Source organism: Epinephelus fuscoguttatus, linkage group LG8 (genome assembly GCF_011397635.1).
Source record: "Epinephelus fuscoguttatus linkage group LG8, E.fuscoguttatus.final_Chr_v1".
Taxonomy (NCBI): Eukaryota; Metazoa; Chordata; class Actinopteri; order Perciformes; family Serranidae; genus Epinephelus; species Epinephelus fuscoguttatus.
In genome coordinates, this window is record NC_064759.1 from 43,384,933 (window position 1) to 43,406,864 (window position 21,932).

The window sequence follows — 21,932 nt, forward strand, 5'->3', positions numbered from 1 at the left end:
GAGATGGTCAGCAAAAAATCCAATGAAATAGAAGAATACTTTATTAGTGTTGTGGAGAAACATCTACCATCATAAAAACACACACCTTATACAAAAGGTTGACAACTGACATTTCATAAAATACAGATTACATTAAGGAAAAATGGGAATTAGAATTAAATGTTATAATTGAAGATACTAAATGGGTGGACATATGGGCAAGTTGCCATAAGGGAATAAATACTCAATTGTGGAAAGAATTTGACTGGAAAATAAAGGTTAGATATTTTAATACTCCTTTTATAATTTCCTCATTTGTAAAAGATCCCACTGCGGCACTATGTTGGCGAAATTGTGGAAAAATAGGTGACACCATGCATATTATTATGTTATTCAAGGATTCTGGGAGAATGCTAAAAAAGAAATTGATAATATTTTGAAGGTGGATGTCCCATTAGAAACAGTGTTGAATTGAATTTATTGAAGTATAGCCCCTTGAGATGTAGCATCTCATTTTCAAGGGGGTCCTAAGTACATAAGTAACACGTACATACATACATACATCAAAACAATATTACAAAACAAACAGTACACAAAAAAACAGAAAAAAACAAACTACAATTGGATAAAACCAGATGCTTGCTCACCCTCTCCCATCCACACCCCAGTCCTCAAATGATAATACAAAAGAAATTGAATACAATGAACTGAATATTGTACATAAATTATACGTAAATTAGAAACATGAGCAGGTTGTTTTAAGAAAATAAAATAAAGATGACCTAAAGCAGTGAAAGGAGGTAATGGATCTCAAATAAGGAGGAAGATTATTCCAGTCAGATGGAGCTTTATATTGGAAAGACCTGTGACCAATCTCTTTGAGAACTCTGGGTACAAAAAAGAAGGGATGTTGCATATGTCTGAGTGGATAAGAAGAATTATATGGAACAAGAAACTGTCTTAAATAAGAGGGACAATTAGAGTGAATACAATTAAAGATGAACAAAACCCAGTGAAATTGTCTTCTAGATTTGAGCTGCAACCAATTAAGTGATTCGTACATGAAGCAGTGATGAGTTCTGTATGGACATTTCAAAATAAATCTACATAGGGAATAATAAACAGTATTAAGGGGCTTGAGGTAACTGTCAAATGTGTTCTGGTGAACAATGTCAGCATAGTCAGTGATAGGCAGAATGAGTCGAGAGATAATTCTTTTTCTAACATGAAAAGTAAAGCACTTGATAGAGCGATATAGTTGGCTGAGACATCCATAAGTTCTCTTAACAACAGAATCAATATGAGGCTTGAAAAAGAGTTCCAGGTCAAGCCAAAGTCCGAGATATTTGAAGGAGTTTACAGTCTCAAGAGGTGAGCCATCATCAAAATTAATTTGCAAGTTGTGAAGATATGAGTGATTGTAACGTGTGCGAAATAACATGCTGCAAGACTTCTTCATGTTTAGTACAGGTTTGTTGTTAAACCATTTTTGGACCAAGCTGAAGTCTGATTGTAGAGTATTCTGAATTTGTGATATATCAGTGTTAGATGTATAAATGACAGTATCATCAGCATAAAGATGAACAGAACAATGAGAACATGGTGAACGTGGTAAATCATTAATAAAAATGGAAAAAAGAAGTGGTCCTAAGGTAGAACCTTGCGGAACACCCTTTTCAACAATCAAATAATCAGACTGAGAACCCTGAATAGCAACACATTGACATCTGTTATGAAGATATGAATTAAACCAAAAGAGAGCATGTTGTGAGAAACCAATAGAATATAGCTTGTCAAGGAGGAAGTAGTGGTCGACCATATCAAATGCTTTGGAAAGATCAATAAAGATTGCACTGGTGACTTGGCCTTTGTCAAAGGAGGAGAACACATCATTGGTGAATTTTAAAAGAGCTGTAGTGGTGGAATGCTTAGATCTAAAACCTGATTGGAATGAGAAAGAATATTGAACAAGTTTAGGTACTGCGATAATTGAATAAAGATAAGTTTCTCAAAAATTTTGGCAGTGGAACAAATAATAGAAATTCAGCAGTAGTTATTCACGTCAGTTGGATCTCCAGCTTTGAAAAGGGGAGTAACTCTGGCTCAGATTTAATTGGTCTGCAAGGGGATACATTAATACATCAGCAGCAATTTTAAGAAATTTGGTATCTAAACCATCAGGGCCAGAGCTGCAGCTGTGTTTTAGCTCACGAATGGCATGAAAAACATCAATGGGCAGAATTTTTCTAAAGGAAAAAGACCTATTGGAAAAAATGGGGTTAAGGGAACAAGCTGTGTTATATGAGTTGTTGAATTAGGAACCACAGATGGATGAGAAATGTTGATTAAAAGCCTGAGAAATGAGTAGTGAATCAGAAATAATTTGATTGTTAAGATGTATCTGGTTTATGGGACTTTTGTTAGTTTTATTGAGAATAAGATTCAATTGATTCCAAAACTGTCTAGAATTATGAAAATTATGAGAAAGACTGTCTTTGTAGTAGTTAGATTTGCCATTCCTTGTTTCAGTTTTACACAAATTCCTCAGATATCTGTAGGTTTCCCAGTCAACAGGATCTTTGGAGGAGCGGTATTTGGACCAGGCTATATCCCTTTGTTTGAATAGGCTAACAAGTTCAGAACTGATCCAAGGTAAGTGTCTGCCTTTAACTCTGATTGTTTTCATGGGGGCATGTTTATCAATAGGGTTGGGTACCGAAACTCGGTAGTTTTTGTACTTGGTACCGATTCATGTTGGTACTACCGAGTACCGATTCACTTAAAATGAATCAGTGCCAGATTTCGGTACCTGAGGTGGAGGTGGAGTGAGAGCGCATGACTCGCACCTCAGACTCAGCAACAATGGCGACAAAAAAAAAAGTGCAGACAAAAGTTAACGTGCAGCACTGTTCCTAAATGTTCTCAATAAAATGTTGAAACTGAGAAGTTTAGACTTTAAAAGTACCAAAAAAAAGGTACGGTTTGGTACCGGTACTGAATTCCAGATACCGGTACTGGTACCATATCGGTTCAGTTATGAACAGTACCCAACCCTATTTATCAATGACATTTAATAATTCAGAATGAAAGAAATTCCAAACATCTTCAACAAAAGGAATTACTGAAATCTGTCCCAATTAATAGCAATTATATCTTGGATAAAATTGTCAACATTAATATTCTTGCATTGTCTAAATCTAATGTATTTAGGTGGAGAGCTAGGGATTTTAATTTTCCAAACACAAAATATAATAGAATGGTCATTTAAACAGTCAGCCATAACACCCGATTTGATTATTCTTTCTGGATTGGTAACAAGTATCCAGTCTAACAGAGAGGAAGAACGAATATCAACTCTGGTTGGTTCGTTAATTAACCGAGTTAGATTTACACTGCTAAATAAGTTTCGATGATTGGAAGAGGAACGATCAAGCTAATTAATGCTGAAGTCACCTAGGATTATCATTTCATTGTGTTTCTTGAGAGAAGTAATAGTGGACAAAATGCACATTGTAGAGTCACTTGGAGCAGATGGAGGCCTATAAATGCTACCAATGGTTAAATGTTTGTTTTCATGGAGACTAATTTTAATAAAAATACATTCAAAATTAAGTGGTTCTACGGTAGGAGTAACACGCTCAGCAACAAGATTTGCAGCAACATATGTGGCCACCCCACCTCCTCTAGAAGCTCTGTCAGCTCTATACAAAACTAAATTGTCAATTTTAATTTCATCATTACCAATGTTGCTATCTAACCATGTTTCAGATATTGTGGTGATATTAGGTTTGTAAGGAGTAACCAGGGTCTGAGGGAATCAATTTTAGAAGCGAGGTTTCTAATATTGAGATGAATAACTTTTAAACCTTTAACTGGTTCAATTATGCCAGTGGAAACAATGAAAACAACAGGTCAAGAAAAACAAAAACAAAAAAGTTGAGGGGAAAAGGTGACAGGGAGTGGGAGAACTGCAAATAACAGATGAAGAGACCACACAAACATGAAAGCACACACACAAAAGCACATACAGTAACTAGACACAGACAGGACAAGTTGGTCAGACACAAAACAAGCACACACACAGACAGAAACAAAAAAGAACAAAATGGCCAAACAATTGACCCAGGACCACATGGGCCCATAGGTTTTGGATAATAAGCCAAAACCACAATCAATCAGAAGTGCTGATCTGCTTCATTGGAAAGTTTTATAAATGTAGCTTAGAGAACTCAAAATTAAAGCAACAAAAAGCCAGAGCCTTATGAAGTAAAGTAGGCTGCTGCTTATAAATAACTATGATGCCTGGATAACAAGACTCAACAGAAAACTTGCAGTGCAATAACAGTTTTAATAAGAAGTGAAAGAAAAATCATCTGTACTGAATATAAACAATACAATCACAGCAGTAAAAAAAAACCCCCAGAAAAAACAACGACAACAGAAGGCAGTATCACTGAACAACTTCAAAAGTCACTGACCGTAAAGCCAAAGAGTGTCGACTTGGAGTTATAGCAGGACGGTTTCACCAACTCCATGGCAGAAAGCAGACAGCCATCAGTATCAGCAGAAGTTTAACGTTAAGTTGAAGAGTTCATGGAGGACTTCATAGGTGGCATGAAAGCGGTTTCAGCGTCTTTGTGATCGCTGAATTTTTGTTCATTGCCATCGACCCACACACACAAAGTGCAGGGATATCGGAGGGAATAATTTAATTTAAGCTCCCGGAGCCTGCGTTTCAGTGGGTTGAAGGACCAGCGCCTCCTCGTCAGGTCTGCACTGTAGTCGGGGTAAATGAAGATATGGTTCCCATTGAATATCAGCTCTTTATTTTCACGGGCGAGTCGAAGAATCTTTACCTTATCCTAAAAGTGCTGAAGTTTGGCAAGGGGAAGTTCTCCTGGCCCAGGAGTTGAGGGATCGAGCGGGCCGTGAACCGGTGTATGTCGTAGCCTTCGGAGGATTCAGGTACTCTGACAAAGCGGAGGTTGGCAGACCTTGTCCTGTTCTCAAGATCGTCAACTTTATCCATAAGGTAGGAGTTAGGAGGTAGGAGCTTTTCCAGTTGTTTAATCCGGGTGGAGATGATTATTTAGAAATGATGTGAGTAGGAAGCCATGAAATGCCACAAGTTCAGGAAGAAAAGGCAAGCAGACACCAGCTCAGAACAGCTTACTCACTCTGCAGCCATATTTCCACCATTATTGTTTTTGTTAGGTGCCATATCTAAAGATCAATATAATGCAGATCAGCGATATATTCTTAGAATTCTTTTATTGATTGCAAAGAAAATGACTGCAGTGAACTGGAAGACTGCAAAACCACCAAATGTATCTCAGTGGAGGCAGAGACTGAAGAGTGTTTACATGATGGAAAAAATGACTGCAATTCTGCAGACGACTATGGACACTTTTGAGAGGAGATGGACTCATGTCTCACAATACCTGAACGTTTGATGAAGTGGGTTGGGTGGATGTGGGAAGGGGTTGTTGGGGTGGAGGATCAGGGATGGTGTGTTTTTGAGTTTCTCTGTGCATGATGGACTTGATGCTCCTATACCTGTTTGCCCCCCCCCCCCCCCCCTTTTTTTTTGTAGTTTGTTTGTTTTGTGTTTTGTTTATGTATGTATATACATAAATACATATATATATATATACACATATATACATATGTATGTATATGTGTATATATATATATATATATATATATATATATATATATATACACATATATGAGGTTGTTGTTTTGTTGTGTGAGGTCCTATGTCAGGAATTGTTTTTAATTGTTTTGTAAAATTAATGAAATATTTCAATAAAAAGTTTCAAAAAAAAAAAAAAACAACAACCTTTTGACTTACCCAGTTAATCCTTTGTGCTGCAGAGGAGAGGAGCCCGACCCCGCCTAACCACCCCCCAGTGGTTGGTCACAAAAGCTGCCAACATATAAGGCACCTGCCACCAGATCAACCAACAGCAAAACTTAATTGCACTAATAGGGTTTCAACTAGTTGGAAGCAGTTACTATGCACATTCATAACACAATATGTAGAAGTATCTCGGGGTCTTGTTCACGAGGGAGGGTAGGTGGATCGGCGATTTGGTGGTGCGTCTGCAGTGATGTGGGTGCTGCACTGGACTGTTGTGGTGAAGAGAGAGCCGGGTCAAAAGGCAAAGCTTTTGATTTACTGGTGCATCTATGTCCCAACCCTCACCTATGGCTTTGGGTAGTGACCGAAAGAAAGAAATCGCAGATACAAGTGGCCGAATTGAGTTTCCTGTGAAAGGTGGCTGGGCTCAGCCTTAGAGACAGGGGAAGCCAAGGTGCTTTGAACACCGGAGAAAGCTCATCGTATAGCTGCTGGTCTTTCACGTCAAAAGAGGCCACTTGTGGTTTGGGCATCTGATCAGGATGCCTCCTAGGTGCCTGTGAAAGGTGTTCCAGGCATGTCCAACTGCTGGAAGGTCCCGGGGCAGACCCACTGGAGGGATTTTATATCTCATCTGGCCTGGGAACACCGCCAGATCCCACAGGGGGAGCTTGAAAGCATTTCTGGGGTGAGGGACGTCTGAAGTACTTGGCTCAGCCTGCTGCCCCTGCGACCCAGCTTCAGATAAGCAGTTGACAAATGCATGGATGAATGCATGGATGAATGGATGGATGGATAAATGGATGTAGAATTCAAATACTTTGCACTAAAATGTCAGGACCTGAATCCATGAACAGCACTACTAAATAACCGTTTACATTAGTGACAGCTTAAAGAACTGGTTGGGCGGTTTGGTTACTCTCTAAATCACAAGACTGTTTACAATGCTGTATTGTTTCGAATAAACGTGAAGGGATCTATATATGTAAATCAACAGGTGATTTCCTTATCTTTTTGCAATTTTTTTTCTCCACCTGGACCTTAATGCTCTGCCTTTTCTTCTCTAATCATCACACGGTAACCTGTGACAGGCTGTTTTGCTAACATACCTTAAAGTATAGTCCCACACTGCAGTGACACCATTTCCCTTCTGTATTTCATATCACTCCGTCTGTGCAGGCAGTGCTGGATCCTCAGCTGGTTGCCATCATGGTGTCCCACCTCTCAGATCATGCTACAGACTGCAGAGGACATGATGCTTCGATGTAAGGATCAGCTTCTTTTTAGACTGTCATAATGTGGGAGCTTTATGAATGAAAATCGTAATTATTGTATGATACAACTTAATTTACTGCTAGTTTTGTACAGTGTGAAGACATCTACTGAATTGTGACACAGAGACGTGGTCTTGGCACTTGGTTCTTAAAGCATCATGCTCAAACATGATGCCAAAGAGCAATTGGTCAAATCGACCAACCAACAATAAAACACAAATGACATTACATAAGAGTGAGGTAGTACAACTGTATCATTGGGTATGGTTGCATGATGGCTTCTCATTTAGAATGAAATAAATCTGAATGAAATCATTGGGAATTGAAGTTTTTCCAGGTAGTTTACATGAGAAATATTCATTCCGAATGACACTGGAGATCAGTTTAATCGCCTTTATTCGGGTCTGCGCAAGATTTGGGGCAGGGAAGGTTTCTGATTGGACAGGGGCGGGGCGGATGTTACGTGTTTACCGTACACTGTAGTCTTCTCTCCAGATAACAAGATGCTTGACGACGCCATTCTTAGTGCCTTTTTCTGGCTTGTTTTGCTTATATTCTTGAAGCAGCAGTACGACAACAACCTTGTTCTGCTAATGCTTCATCTGTTGAGAAGGAGAAGGGAGGCAGAAGATCGAAGAAGGGAGATAGAAGACCGTGCTTTGGCGTATGGAAACCGGTGAGCGCAACGAGTCCGACTGCTCTATCTCAGCCCGTTGCTATGCACGCTATACTGTATATGTCATCGCGCCAGAAGGGCAAGGAAACGAGCATGCGCAGAAAGACCGGAATGAACTTAAAGAGGAATGAGCATTTACATGCACACAAAATTCTTTCATTCGGAATGACAAACGCAATAAACCACCCCCTTTAATTGGATTTAATTTCAATCGGAATGACCGTTTACATGACCACTTTTAATCGGAATGGCCTTTCATTCCAAATGAAAGTGGAATTAAACTGTCCATGTAAACGTACTGAATGACCAATTTCTGTTTTTCCCTTTCAATTAAAAGAAATTATCACACCATTTTTTATGTTCTTTTTTAGTATACTTCCTTGCACTTCTCTTTTTTTCTTTTCAGGTGTGAACAGCACGTTCTTCAAACAGTATGTCCCCATCTCCAACAGTAACCTGCTGTGGACCCTGACCTTTAATAGGGACCATGTCAAGCACAAATCCCCCATGGTTCTGCTCCATGGGTTTGGAGGTGGTGTGGGCCTTTGGGCTCAGAACCTGGATGCTCTCTCTCAGCATCGGCCTGTCTTTGCCATGGACCTGCTGGGCTTTGGACGGAGCAGCAGGCCTCTGTTCTCCACAAATGCCCAGGAGGCAGAGGACCAGTTTGTGGAGTCTATAGAGCAATGGAGGGCTAAAGTCGGTCTGGAGTCCATGATACTGCTGGGGCACAACCTGGGAGGATACCTGGCTGTGTCATACTCCATTAAATATCCTGGCAGGTGGGTGAAGATCTCGTTTATTGTTATGTGGATGTTATGTTACTTAGATTTCGTTTATCATTTGTAATGTGTTGGGTTGTGTTGTTTTTAATTTAGGGTTAGGGTTAGAGATCTTTGATTCTTTGGTACTGATTTTGTTGATCTGAGCTGCATTTGGTGTGATAGATTTAATAGCAATGGCAAAGCAACAGTGGAGTTTATTCAGCAAAATAGACCTTTGGAATAACTTAGAGAGGTGAAAGTATGAGATTAAGCCAGGCTGTTTTAAGAGACTCATCTTTAAGGCACTAGGTCCCAGACCCAATTCCTATCTTAACCCTCAATCTTAATTCTCAAGCTCAACCCTCAATCTCACTAGCCCTCAAAACCAAGTGTTAAGGCCTATCTTGTGACTTTAAAATGGGACACCCGTCAAAGGCAAATACGTCTTAAGGCTGTGGGGGGCCAAAACTCTGTCCAGTCTGTCAATTCAAAGAAGAAGAAATACACATCATCAGTAGTCGTCAATAAAAAGATGCGACGATTTTTCCAACACTTTATTTCAATTCTTGTACAAACAGAACAAATATGCCAGGGTTAAGAGAAAAAAAAGAGAAATAAAATAAACAAATAAATAAATAAATAAAAAAGTTCAGCAGCTCAAACCATTAAATTGTTTACATATTTTCAGAGTCTTTATAGCTTTGGAGTTTGTGGAGTGCTGAATGGTTTCCAAGTATTGCTGCATTTCATTCATAAAAATGTTGAACAAGGGTTTTCTGTTACAAAATTTACTCTTATGAATATGGAATTTCGCTAAGATCAGGGGTCCGTTTCACAAAGCAGGTTCAACAAACTCTGAGTCTAATCCTGAACTCTGAGTTGATCTACTCTGAGATAGGAAACTCTGAGTTTCCGGTTCCAGAACAGCTGATTTGAATCAGTTTAATCAACTCGGAGTAGTTTCACCTGGAGTTAAGCGCGTGCACCACAACTATAAAAAGCCAGCATCAATGGAGCCCCAATTCGACGAGTCACCATGGCAATGGGGACGGGGAGGGCTGCATTTTTCACCCCACTAGAATTAGAAATCTTAATGCACTCATACGGCGAGTTTGAACACGTTTTCAAAAAGAAGTGCAACACCGCTGCAGCTGCAAAAGAGAGGGAGACGGCGTGTGAGAATGCGTAAGTTTAAATGTAGTCCTTTGCAATCACAATAATATTACAGGGGAAAACTGCTTGAATGGCAGCCTATTAATTTATTTCATTTAGGTGCAATCCCGCGGGGGAGAAGCGCACTTGGCAGCAGTTAAGGATGAAATATAAAAACACTGTTCAAACAGGTAAGACCTCGGCATAATCTCATGGGGGTACCTCATTTTGATCATGTTTTACATTGTAAAGTAAATATTGAGTGGCTGTTTGACTGTGCAGTTGTTTTATCCCCAACATAATGCTGTTTTCACACACATAAATGTCTTCTCATCTATATCATGTTCTGTTAAATAATTAAGCCTATTTAAACTAACACAGACTTCTACTCAGCCAACAGAAAGATGCCCGTAAAACGAGCACACTTTTCTGACCGCCCTGCATACAGTTGCCTTACTCGAGGGCTCAGCATCTCTGACATTGTACAAAAAACTTCCATTTGCAAAGAAACACAGCGCAACACACAATATCTGCTGGGATGTGAGAGCATGATTACGATTGGTAATGTTGCAAATGTAAGGACGGATTAGGTTGTGTATGTAGATGATGGACTGTGACGTGAAACGGTACAGCTCAAAAAGATAATTGTGTGGAAATGCTAGAACATCTACGCGCAGTCTGATAACCATCTCCCGACGAATATTTAATTCTCTGCGCAGTAATTCTGCACCTTCATCCACGGGATCGTTATCAAAAGGACATGCCATGTTAGTGAAAAAATTCGCCACCTACTGTGCCTAATGGACTTCTAATATTCTGACTCTGATTTTTTTAATGATTTTTTTTTTTAAATGACAGACGGCAGAACGGCTACGCCAAAACTCGCCTGCTGACTGAATGAATGAGGAAATCAAATGGAGTGTGTGGCTCTGAAAGAGGGCGGAGACAGAGAGAAACTTGAGGTTCATTGAGAAAACCTGGTCCCGACCAGGTTAGGTTCATAGAGTCTGTTACTACGGTAACTGACCGAGAGCTTAAGTTACCTCTCTCTCTCTGAAACAGGCTATAGTCTAGTAGGAAGGGGGGGTCCCCATGGTCATGGTGGATTTCTAAATGAAACCTATATTTTTGGAATCGTGAAGGTCTGTAGATAATGAATTTTGATGTTCCCATCGCGAAAAAGGGTACTCCTCGGAATTCCGGCAGAATTTCGAATTCCGTCAATCAGAATATATGGAAAAAATTAAAAATCAAATGTTTCCACAACTTTTGAACCATATATTGTACAGAGACAAATAAACCATCTTTTTTGCATAAATTAAGCCTGAGAAATCAATTAAAATGGTTATTTTAATGATTTAAAATGTATGTCTATGCATAATTGGCTTTTCTTTGCAAAATTTAGCAAAAAAAAAATATGAAAAAAGCTATAACCTATAGGAAATCTTCCCAATTTGTCGGTATTTGGTGAGAAACATCAGGTTTTTAATAGCTATAGAAAACTGTCCAGCACTCTAAGCTTTCATTTGATTGGTTACATGTTGCTGTAACTAAAAAAATAAAGTCTGGGAGACTGTTAGAGCTATGTATACTCCCAAATTTGTGATAGACAGGTCAAAATGAGGGATAACCACAACTCTTGAATCATACATCATACATATATAAATGAAACAACTTTTTTAATGTAATTTTTTATTTTACAAATTGATTATGGTGTTCTCTTGATGACTGAAGTAGTTTTTATGTATTTAGTCCAAATAGTAGGGTGAATATGGGTAAATTGGGACACTTTTGGGACAAAATTTACCTTCAACATAATTTCTAGTTATGAACCAAATGTCTTAGCCCATCATATCATACCATTCTAAATAGCTTGTGATCTCTACTATACTATGTAGAAGAAAAAAACAAAGAAACATTAAACACAGGATGGATGACCCTTCACCAAATACACACTGACCCACAACCAAAATTTCCAGGCGCTATTGGTAAAGTGGGACACCATATATTGGTGAACTGGGACACTTGCAACATCATTAATATCATCACTGGTACTCTAAGTGTGCAACATAATAATGTAAAAGACATAAGTCTTAGCTTTCACCCACACAAAAATGAATGTTCTAGCTACTATAGTTTTTGTTTTAGATCAATTTAGACAGGAGTATGCAAAACGTGTGGGGTGGCAGGGCAAGAGCTTGCTAGCTAGCTAGCATAAGCATCACGATTATTATTTTCATTACAAGCTACCTTAATTTGTGCAATTTAAGTAAATTTGTTGATATATCTAGCCAGCTAGATAACTACATTTATGAGGGATGAATAAAAAGGAAACTTATTTCCACCTTTATATTGACTTGAAAGGTTGTCCCAGTTTGCCAATAACACACTGTCCCACTTTAACAATAGCATATTGTTAAAGTGGGACAGCACAAAATGGCATTTTAAAAAAAGAGTAAGATTCACATGGATGTGATTTTTGAAAATTATGAATCACCATTACACCCCTTAACAAAATATATCACAATTACAAACTATCCACCAGTTTTCTTATTTCTAGAACACTAACATCTTTCACCTCAAAACGCTATGTCATTTTACTTACCATCTTGGTTCACTGCAGAGGGAGTTGAATATGGTGTTTAATGTTTCTTTGTTTTTTTTCTTCTACATAGTATAGTAGAGATCACAAGCTATTTAGAATGGTATGATATGATGGGCTAAGACATTTGGTTCATAACTAGAAATTATGTTGAAGGTAAATTTTCATAAAGTGTCCCAATTTACCCATATTCACCCTACTATTTGGACTAAATACATAAAAACTACTTCAGTCATCAAGAGAACACCATAATCAATTTGTAAAATAAAAAATTGCATTAAAAAAGTTGGTTCATTTATATATGAATGATGTATGATTCAAGAGTTATGGTTATCCCTCATTTTGACCTGTCTATAACAAATTTGGGAGTATACATAGCTCTAACAGTCTCCCAGACTTTATTTTTTTAGTTACAGCAACATGTAACCAATCAAATGAAAGCTTAGAGTGCTGGACAGTTTTCCATAGCTATTAAAAAGCTGATGTTTCTCACTAAATACCGACAAATTGGGAAGATTTCCTATAGGTTATGGCTTTTTTCATATTTTTTTTTTGCTAAATTTTGCAAAGAAAAGCCAATTACGCATAGACATACATTTTAAATCATTAAAATAACCATTTTAATTGATTTCTCACGCTTAATTTATGCAAAAAAGATGGTTTATTTGTCTCTGTACAATATATGGTTCAAAAGTTGTGGATACATTTGATTTTTAATTTTTTCCATATATTCCAATTGACGGAATTCGAAATTCATTTATCTACAGACCTTCACGATTCCAAAAATATAGGTTTCATTTAAAAATCCACCGTGACCATGGGGACCCCCCTTCCTACTAGACTACTAGAGTTACCCCTCTTTCTCTGGTTTGAGTTACCTCCCTTTTTGAAACGGAAAACTCAGAGTTTCCCTCATTTCAGGGTTAACAGACTCTGAGTTTTCACTAAACCTGCTTTGTGAAATGGACCCAATAAATAGATTAATTATATAGAATTGTTTTTGTTTTAAAATGCTGACATCATAAAATCCAAACAGCAGATCTTTGTACAGTCGTGAAAATAGAACATAAATGTTGCAACGAATATACTCGACAAAATCTTTCCAAAAAGTGACAGTATAGGGGCAGCTCCAAAACAAATGTACAGTTACCAAACACTAATCTGCTGCCATCTGCAGCTGTGCTGATTTCATATTGAAACAGAATGCTCGATCACTAGGGGAACAATTGCCGTTATTACCGAGGATTATGTTATGAATATGAACAGTTTCACAAGTTACAAATTACTTACTCCGATAGTTTTTTTGGAGCCTGCTTGCTTTTTGTAAACTTGTCTTCATTGGTGGCCCTGAAATGAATCAGTGCTTGTGTTTTGTCTGGTGGCCCTGAAATGGAACAGAGATAACAACATTACTTTCTTTTATTTTTTATTTTTTTGGGCTACCTGTCAGATATTCGTTAAGTTATTAGTTTAGTTTCATGTAGTATTGCAAGTATTATCACAATGAATACTGTCGTCAACATCCAGCAGAACTGGTGAGGCTGTTTACACAATCACACAAGTGTTATCTGATGACTTTCATCCATGTAAACGTTTCACTCTTTGGGTTATAAGTTGATATTCAACCAAATAACCTGTACCAGAACAACCGACGTAACTTATTCAGCGAAAAGTCACCAGTAACCACTAACGTTAACCTGCAGCTGTAACGTTACCAGCTGCAGACTCTACAGCTACAGGAGATGACACCGTCATCTTACAAAAATGTCAGTGCAAACGTTTCATGTATATTAAAACAACTATATTATATAAAACTTAACAACTGTATTACCACTGAGAAAAATCACTGAATGACAGCATCACTCCGTTATCAGAGAACCGGGGTTACGTGCAGGGGCAAGCACCCCTGCTGGCTTCATTAGCTAGCCAAAATAATATGTGTGTTTCGCTACAAAGAGGTCTATAGTCCATAAAATGACGTTAAACTAAGATAATGCAATGGTTATCATAATTTTAAAACAACTATTAACGAGGAAAATACTCACATTGATAACTCACTCACTAACTTCAGCTGGGCTGGGCAGATGATACGCAAAGGATTCTGGGATAGCACTCACTACCAAGGGTGGTCCTGAAAAATCTTAAAACTGAGGGCCATACAGCCCTTATTCTTGAGCCTCAACTCAACAATCTGAGAACTGGGACAGCACTAGCACTTCGCGGGAGCGTGGATTTTTGAGACTGAGGGTTAAGATTGAGGGTTAAGATAGGAATTGGGATTGGGCCTATGTGTAACATTTTCAGTTGTTCTTTGAGACAAACAAATTTTGCAGTCAAAAGTGTGTCCTAGCACATGTGTATTTACCTCCATCAGCGTATCTAAGTAGGTCTCTAAGCTCCGAAATTCTCATTTACATATGCATTGCGACCAGTGTCTCATCATGTACGTGCGCCATCTTGAAAACATAGGTACGTCCAGGGACATACTTCAGAAATACGGAATCGCCTTTCGCGGCACAAGTGCCGTTGCATTTGAAAAAAGGCAAAAAGGCAACGTGACCGGCAATTTCAAAAAACGAGGGTCAACACTGGGGTAGCCTTTCCCAGGTGGAGAGAGCTGCTGAAGGAGAATCACAGCTGACAGCGGCTAACAGCTGTTAGCCACTGTTAGCGCTGTTAGCGCTGTTAGTGCTGTTAGCGGTGCTGGTCGAGGAGAGGGATGAGGTGTGTGAGGTTGAGCCACTTGTCAGTTGTCAAAAGACAAGACGTGATTGGTTTGTTTCGATTTACATCTGCCCCAACAGTCCTACATTGTAAGCACAGCCAGCATGGTGAGGAGGGGTTTTGTCAACTCGCGTAGCGCGTGTCTGTCTAGGAGCCTGAATGAATACTTCATGAAGTATCGGTTGACATGGTTTCATCAATGTTATCATAGCTTTTTGGTACACAGCAGTTACCGTTGTTGCAATACGCGTTTGAAACAGTGAGGCGCTAGAGCGCGCTATCCATTTGAATGCAATATACGATCTCAACACTAGATAGGAGAAATTCCTACACAGTGCCCGTTTAAGGTGAGAGTATTATGCACTGTTTAGGAGTTGTTGAGGAATTGTTGTTCATTTAATGAATTTAATGAGACAGAATGAATATTGTGATAATTATCATAAAAGGTCAATGAAATTTAAGGAAATGGTTGAAACTGCCCATGTCTTCAGACTGACCCAACACTCAGGCCTGGAATTTAGTCATTTTAGGGGCAAGGCCACTTGGCCTTTCGTGTTGTCATTTTTTGAGGGCACAAAGGCCAAAAGCCAGGGCAGCACGGCCATACAATAAAACAATGATTTTAAGTCCACGTCCATAATGAAGTTAATTTAAGGACTAAGGATGTATAACTATCTGTGAAATGAATAAATAAAACAAGCTCAAGTAATAATAAGTATAATAAGTAATAATGTGATTTATTTAATAGCACTAATAAACCCAATGTGTTTTAAATATAGAACAACCAGGTTTATGTATTTATAAGCAAACAATCTTAAATATTTTTTGAGTGTACATGATACACTGATTCACTGAACACGACTGGCTTACAATTATTTTTGATGTGTTGTTAGACAGCTAACAAACAAACAAACTAAAGCAGGGCTATTCAATTACTATTTCAACTGGGCCGCATTTCAAAACCAGATCATGTCGATGGGCCACATTTTTAGCAGCGACGATCCACCTTTCTTTTTTTTTTTGCATACATATATTTATACATATAGGCTACAGGCATGGCCCTCCTCAACATGATGCAGAAACAGACTAAAAAAGAGCTGTCAATGCAGAGAAGCATAATAAGTGACATTAACAGTATCTAATGACACACACTATTTCTCTACCAGCATCTCCCTCTCCCTTCTCCTCCACACACACACACTCCTGCACACACCTCACCTCCTGGCATTTTCCTTACAGGTCAGTTACACAGGATATAGTTTTATACAGTCCATGGCAGCAACAGTCATGTTTACAACAACAAAGTCACTATTTAAAACCCAGTAACATCTCACTGGAATATAAATATTCCTCCTGACATCACAATACTGTGTGAAGAAAGTCACGTTATCTCAGCATGAAGACAAACATCAGTATCAGTTGTTCATCCTGCTCTCTGTCCCTCCTCTACTGAGGACACTCACTGTCTGCAGGTCGGCTGCCTCAGGTACATGTTCAGATAAAGTGTTAGCCTACATACAGACAGCTTTCATCTTAGTTTGTCTTTAACACTTTGCTGTTAGCCTTGCGAGCGCGAATGAGAGACTGTGGACAGAGCAGATTGAAATATGGCTTTCTACATGTTGATCACATGTATTGATAAAGTACTGGCTTGGCTGGCAGAGGTTTTATTGCACTTACTCACAGTAACAAGCGTAGTTGTTGTCAAGTAGAGTCATCTTGAAGTTATGAAGATATATGAAACCGAAACTTTAAAAAGTAACGGCGATAATGGCGGAGCTTACTGTTATTACGGTGTTGATTACATTTACCTTGGGTTGTTTAATACCGGGTCTCGGTACCGATCCCTGCCCCGGGTGTTTGATGAAGTCTCTTGGTTGGCCAGTGATAGATTGGTGTCAAACTGTCATTAATGCCTGTCCGAGCGGTTCATGCCAGGCTCGAATCAAACCCACCACTGGTGATGTACGCATCGTCTCATTTGATGTTGCCCAATAAGAATCCAGACTGTCATCGCATTATTTTTCTCAAAAGATGCAGTGTGTCAAAGCCATGTTGACAGGAAAGAGGCAGAGGAGAAAACCGCAAAATCACCTGGGGCAGTGCGGGCAGAGCATCAAGGCCACTGTGGCCTTAGGGCAGATATTTTTTTTCAAGGGCACGAGGGCCATGGCCCTCAAGGCCCTCGTAGAATTCCTGCCCTATCCACAACCCAAAGTTTTTTATTCGCTTTAAAAGAAAGACAGAAGAATCCTTACACTGGGAAGACAGAATAACTTGAAGAATGAATCAATTTTCAAATAGTTCTACCTCTGATAGGCTTCACCCTCTACTGAACTCTTAAATAAATAATTAGTAATTATATCAAATAGTATGATTTTAATGTACATTAAATCACCTTGTGGGGCACCACTTTTGAAAAAGGATAAAATATTATCCAATCAATTACATCAGACTAATAAAATACACTAAACTATTAATTTTGGAATACTGATTAATAATTAAAATAACTATAATCAAAATTACTGTATCAATATAGGGGTTGGAGGATTTTGGAAATCTTGATATAGCAGGGATTGGTATTTTTTATTCACTCTTGTCAAACAGACAGCATGTATTATTCAAGAGAATTATTCACAATATAGCAAAGCAAAACTAAACACACAAATCCACAATCTGTGTGTGTGTGTGTGTGTGTGTGTGTGTGTGTGTGTGTGTGTGTGTGTGTGTGTGTGTTGGAATATGTATGCCTCACCACATGTGGTCAGTCAGTCAGTCAGTATATGTTCTTAGACAAAAGAAGAGAGAAACAGACCCTCCCCAGAAGGAGAAGAATGACTTAAAATTGAATAATTATTGTTCCCTTTTGTGTTAACATGACCATAGTGAAACATGCCCAGCATGTGTACATGATATAGTTATAGCAATGTGCCTGAAGGTGCTGGCAGCCTGTTAACAGCAGTGTCCTCCCACTGGACTGCATCTGTCCCGAATCCTCTCCGTGCTTCAGGGGGCACCTGGATCTTCCCAAGGGACGTCTGATAAAATTTCTTCAATCTCTTATCACCCCCCTTCATCAGTAATGCTGAAAAAAATGCTTCTTATTGTTATCTCAGTACTCCAAAAACCCTTTAAGTTCTAACACGAGAAGCTTTTAATCAGAAATTTACAGAGGCCCTGTCAATCTAACATACAAATCAGCACAGATCTGAGCACAGAATTGCATGTGATTCATGGAATGTTCTTATCTCACCAGTCACAGCGTAGAAATGATCAGGTGTTAATAAATGTGGCCGCTGAAAACGATAGCCAATAAATATCCTGCCCCAATATATTCTGGGTTTAGAGGCCTCCAGCCTAGAGTTTATGACTATGCTAGAAATGAATACACTGACGTCACAGATCCAATTTAACCAACTGATTCTATCTGGTAGCCTGAAAAGTGGCTTTAAAGGAAGTCGGAAAAACACAGTATGGAAATAAATCACTGCTGTGGTCAATGGTGTTGCAGTAAATACTTGAACTCGAGGTTGGAATATTTAATTCACACATCCTTTGATATTTACCAACCTAAAGCTTACATATATAGATAATATTAGCCCATATATTGTATTATTTTGACATTGTTATGATATTCATACAAAAGCTTATAATTGACCCAGACCAAGGAGAATGTGGCCACGCATACTGAGTCTGCTTCAGTTTCGGGCAGTGGTGGTGCAGGAGACACAAACGCACCACCTGTGTCTCAGTCTCTGTCTGTCAATGGCAAAAATTTAATCGCTTTGGCTACTAGTATTTAAATAATTACACTGTTGTATGGTTTATGTATTTCTTTTTAAAGATGCTTTAATGATAAATGATATAAACATGCATTGGCTTATCAGTGTTAAAAAAAAAAAAAACAGGCGACGAGGACCCTAGGAAGTGCACCGGACTGTGTGTAAATGCCAAATGGCGGTACTACAATTTCCGGGGTCTATCACGTGAAGCCATTGGACCCAAAAAGACTTTTACACATTGGTAAAAAGACATTAATAAATAAGTGGATCATTTTTATAAATGTAAAAATCCCTGCGAAAGGACTCATTCCACTATCGAGATTTAATCCATTCAGTCCAATAACATTTAGAAAGTCTAGAAGATTAGATTAGACCACAAGATTACATTATTTTAACCCCATTCAAGCTAGCCGAGTCCTAAACCAGAAGTTGGCCGTGCAGCTTCGCTTGGGCATGCTCAGCAGCCGTAAGTCTCTAGTGCACCTGCTCTATGGGCCCAATGATGTGGAGGCAGGGTCAATCATAAGGGTAATTTCATACCATGGAAATAGAGTGATTTGGACTTCATGCGCTACTGAGGAAGTTTCATAGGAATGAGCGGAGCGCTGCCGCCAAGGCTGTATCTAGGTTTGCTAATACAGACATGGTTTAGACCTGATGTGAGATTTGATTGTAGCCTCCGGTCACGTCCATGGTCATACATGCTGAGCTTTGCATTAAAATAACCACACGCCCAGTTTTCTCTTCTTTGTTTGCTTTGTAAATGAGGGCTGGTATGTCCTCATCAGGGCTGAAAAGAGACACTTTACTGTTTAGTTCCAAGACAACATAAAAGTTTACAAATTAAGGGCCTAAAGATATTTTGTACTGTGTGTAGAGCATGTGAGGATGATGAGTGATAACTGTAAACAAAAAAATAAATTACTAGTATTAATTCATCCGTGAAATATAATTCTGGTTTGTTCCAACTTCTTTTCATAACTTTAACCATCATTCCTATTGGTTATGATAGCGTTGTATTTGCCAAAGTAATTGTTAGATTTGAGCGTGGTAACATTGCTACAGCAAAGTCAGACAAGGCGAGAAGTCATATGATCGGACAGGTTGTAACAAACCATCAGTTAAGCTTAATAATCCAAAACACTTCATCTGGAGGTCAAACTGAAGATGTGGATACATGGTCTCAGAAAAAACAACATGAAAACACCCATTACAGTGTAATGATGTTTTTGGTCACAGCTTAATATGTGATATTAAAAAGAAGCAGTAAATCGCCTGCTTTATGTACCCGAAGGTGTCATCTATGTACTTTGTTTTTCCTCAGCTGTGGTTAACCAGCAAGGAGGCTCACTGGCATTACTGTGAATATTTTTGCACAATATTTGGTATAGATACTTTACTTTGGGAGAACAACAGTTGAAGCTGGTTCAGTTTAGGCTTATGAATCTAAAGGGTTATTGTGAACCTAAACTGACTTTAGCCAGAAGCAAAAGCAAAGGCAGAAAATAGTTTTACAACACAAAAGATGCTTCCAACGGATCATTCTGGTGTGTTCACAGCACACAACAGCACACATAATTCAATTTTAAAGAATAATTAAACCTCCAAACCACTTTTTTTCAGTTGAAACCAACATATGTATTAATTAGTGTTGTTGATAGATTCAGGTCCAAATCTTAACATTTGTGTACAAAGCATTTGAATTCCACAGATTGTATTATAAATATGCATAGTGACTGCCCTCTACACATCGCAACCTAGCTGTTGCAATTAAATTTTGCTATTGGCTGATCTGTTGCCAGGTGACGTAAAGTGAGGCAGCTTTCATCACCGATTGACCCCCTCGTCTCCTGACTCTGCAGATTGTGGTCAGTAGTGGTCAGTCAGTCAGTCACTTACCATAAAACTTTGATTAATAGCCCAGGTTTTTGTTTGTTTTGTTTGTCAGTGAATTCAACTGGTATATTTCTGGGACAGATGTCTCTGTGGGACAGACTTTTAATTCCTTCCACACAAAACTCTTGCTCAACGAAGATAGGATATCCTATCAAATTGTTCATTTAAACCACTATGAATATTACTTCTATAAAAATTTGACTATGGAATAACTATCAAAATGTATCATTCATTCAATGACACCACCACTCTTTATCCTGTTAAAACATTATTCACAACTAGGATGAATTTTCATGAAAAACCTTTTTGATTCTTTTAATCAGTGGACCCTTATGGATTAAAGGAATATAAATGGGAATGGACACATGTTCAAAAGCACAGCTTGGAAGCAGGAAACTTTTTTCATCATGCATTGCAGAGCTATTCAACTGTCAAGCATAGGTTATTGATTGGATTGATTTTATTTTGTGTGTGCAGGGGGTTGGGAGGTGCTGCGGATCAGGAGGCAGCACGATGGAGTGACGGGGCATGTCCTAGCCCCTGTCCCAGCCCTGCCCATTTCTGATACTTTTCATTTCTAGCAAGGAGGCAGTTCATCCAAAAATCTGGTGTTTAGTTACTCTTTACCAACCTGTCTGATTGTTTATGCTACTCCTCACAGTGGACACAGTTGTTGTATCTGTTCTGACAGAGTGTGTGAAATATTGTCTTAACTTAATATATGATGCACACAAGACCCAGGTTGTAAAAACAAAGTTGTAGATTGTGATGCTGCAAGAGATATTTTGCAGGTAATTAAATCAAAATAAAATTTCCTATATTTATTGTTAAACGTTAGATGTTTTGGGAAATATTCTTATTTCAGTGAGAGTTCAGTGAGAACATTGATATCACTAGCAAACATCAGAATGGTATCCATCTTCTCATGTAACTTGTGGCATGAAAAGAGATAAGTGAATTTCCCAAAATGTTCCAAATTTCATGTTCAGCTATGTTTGTGAGACCGTGTGATTACCCAAATAGCAGGTGAATCTGTATTTAATGTCTTTGTCTCTGGCCTACAGAGTGAAGCACATAGTGCTGGTGGAGCCCTGGGGTTTTCCTGAGCGCCCGTACATAGTAGAGGCAGACCGTCCCATCCCGGTATGGATCAAAGCCCTAGGGGCCCTGTTCAGTCCCTTCAACCCCCTGGCTGGCCTGAGACTGGTTGGACCACTGGG

The 21,932-nt window shown here is 38.7% G+C and overlaps 1 protein-coding gene across 1 annotated transcript in view; it reads left to right on the forward strand.

Annotated features, from left to right (window-relative positions):
• abhd5a (abhydrolase domain containing 5a) overlaps positions 1-21,932 on the forward strand; it is a 53,145-nt gene that overhangs the window by 10,784 nt on the left and 20,429 nt on the right. The window contains exons 3-5 of the mRNA XM_049583198.1: positions 7,022-7,107; positions 8,199-8,574; positions 21,777-21,931. Coding sequence (XP_049439155.1) covers positions 7,022-7,107; positions 8,199-8,574; positions 21,777-21,931 — 617 coding nt within the window. The remainder of the gene's footprint in view (positions 1-7,021; positions 7,108-8,198; positions 8,575-21,776; position 21,932) is intronic.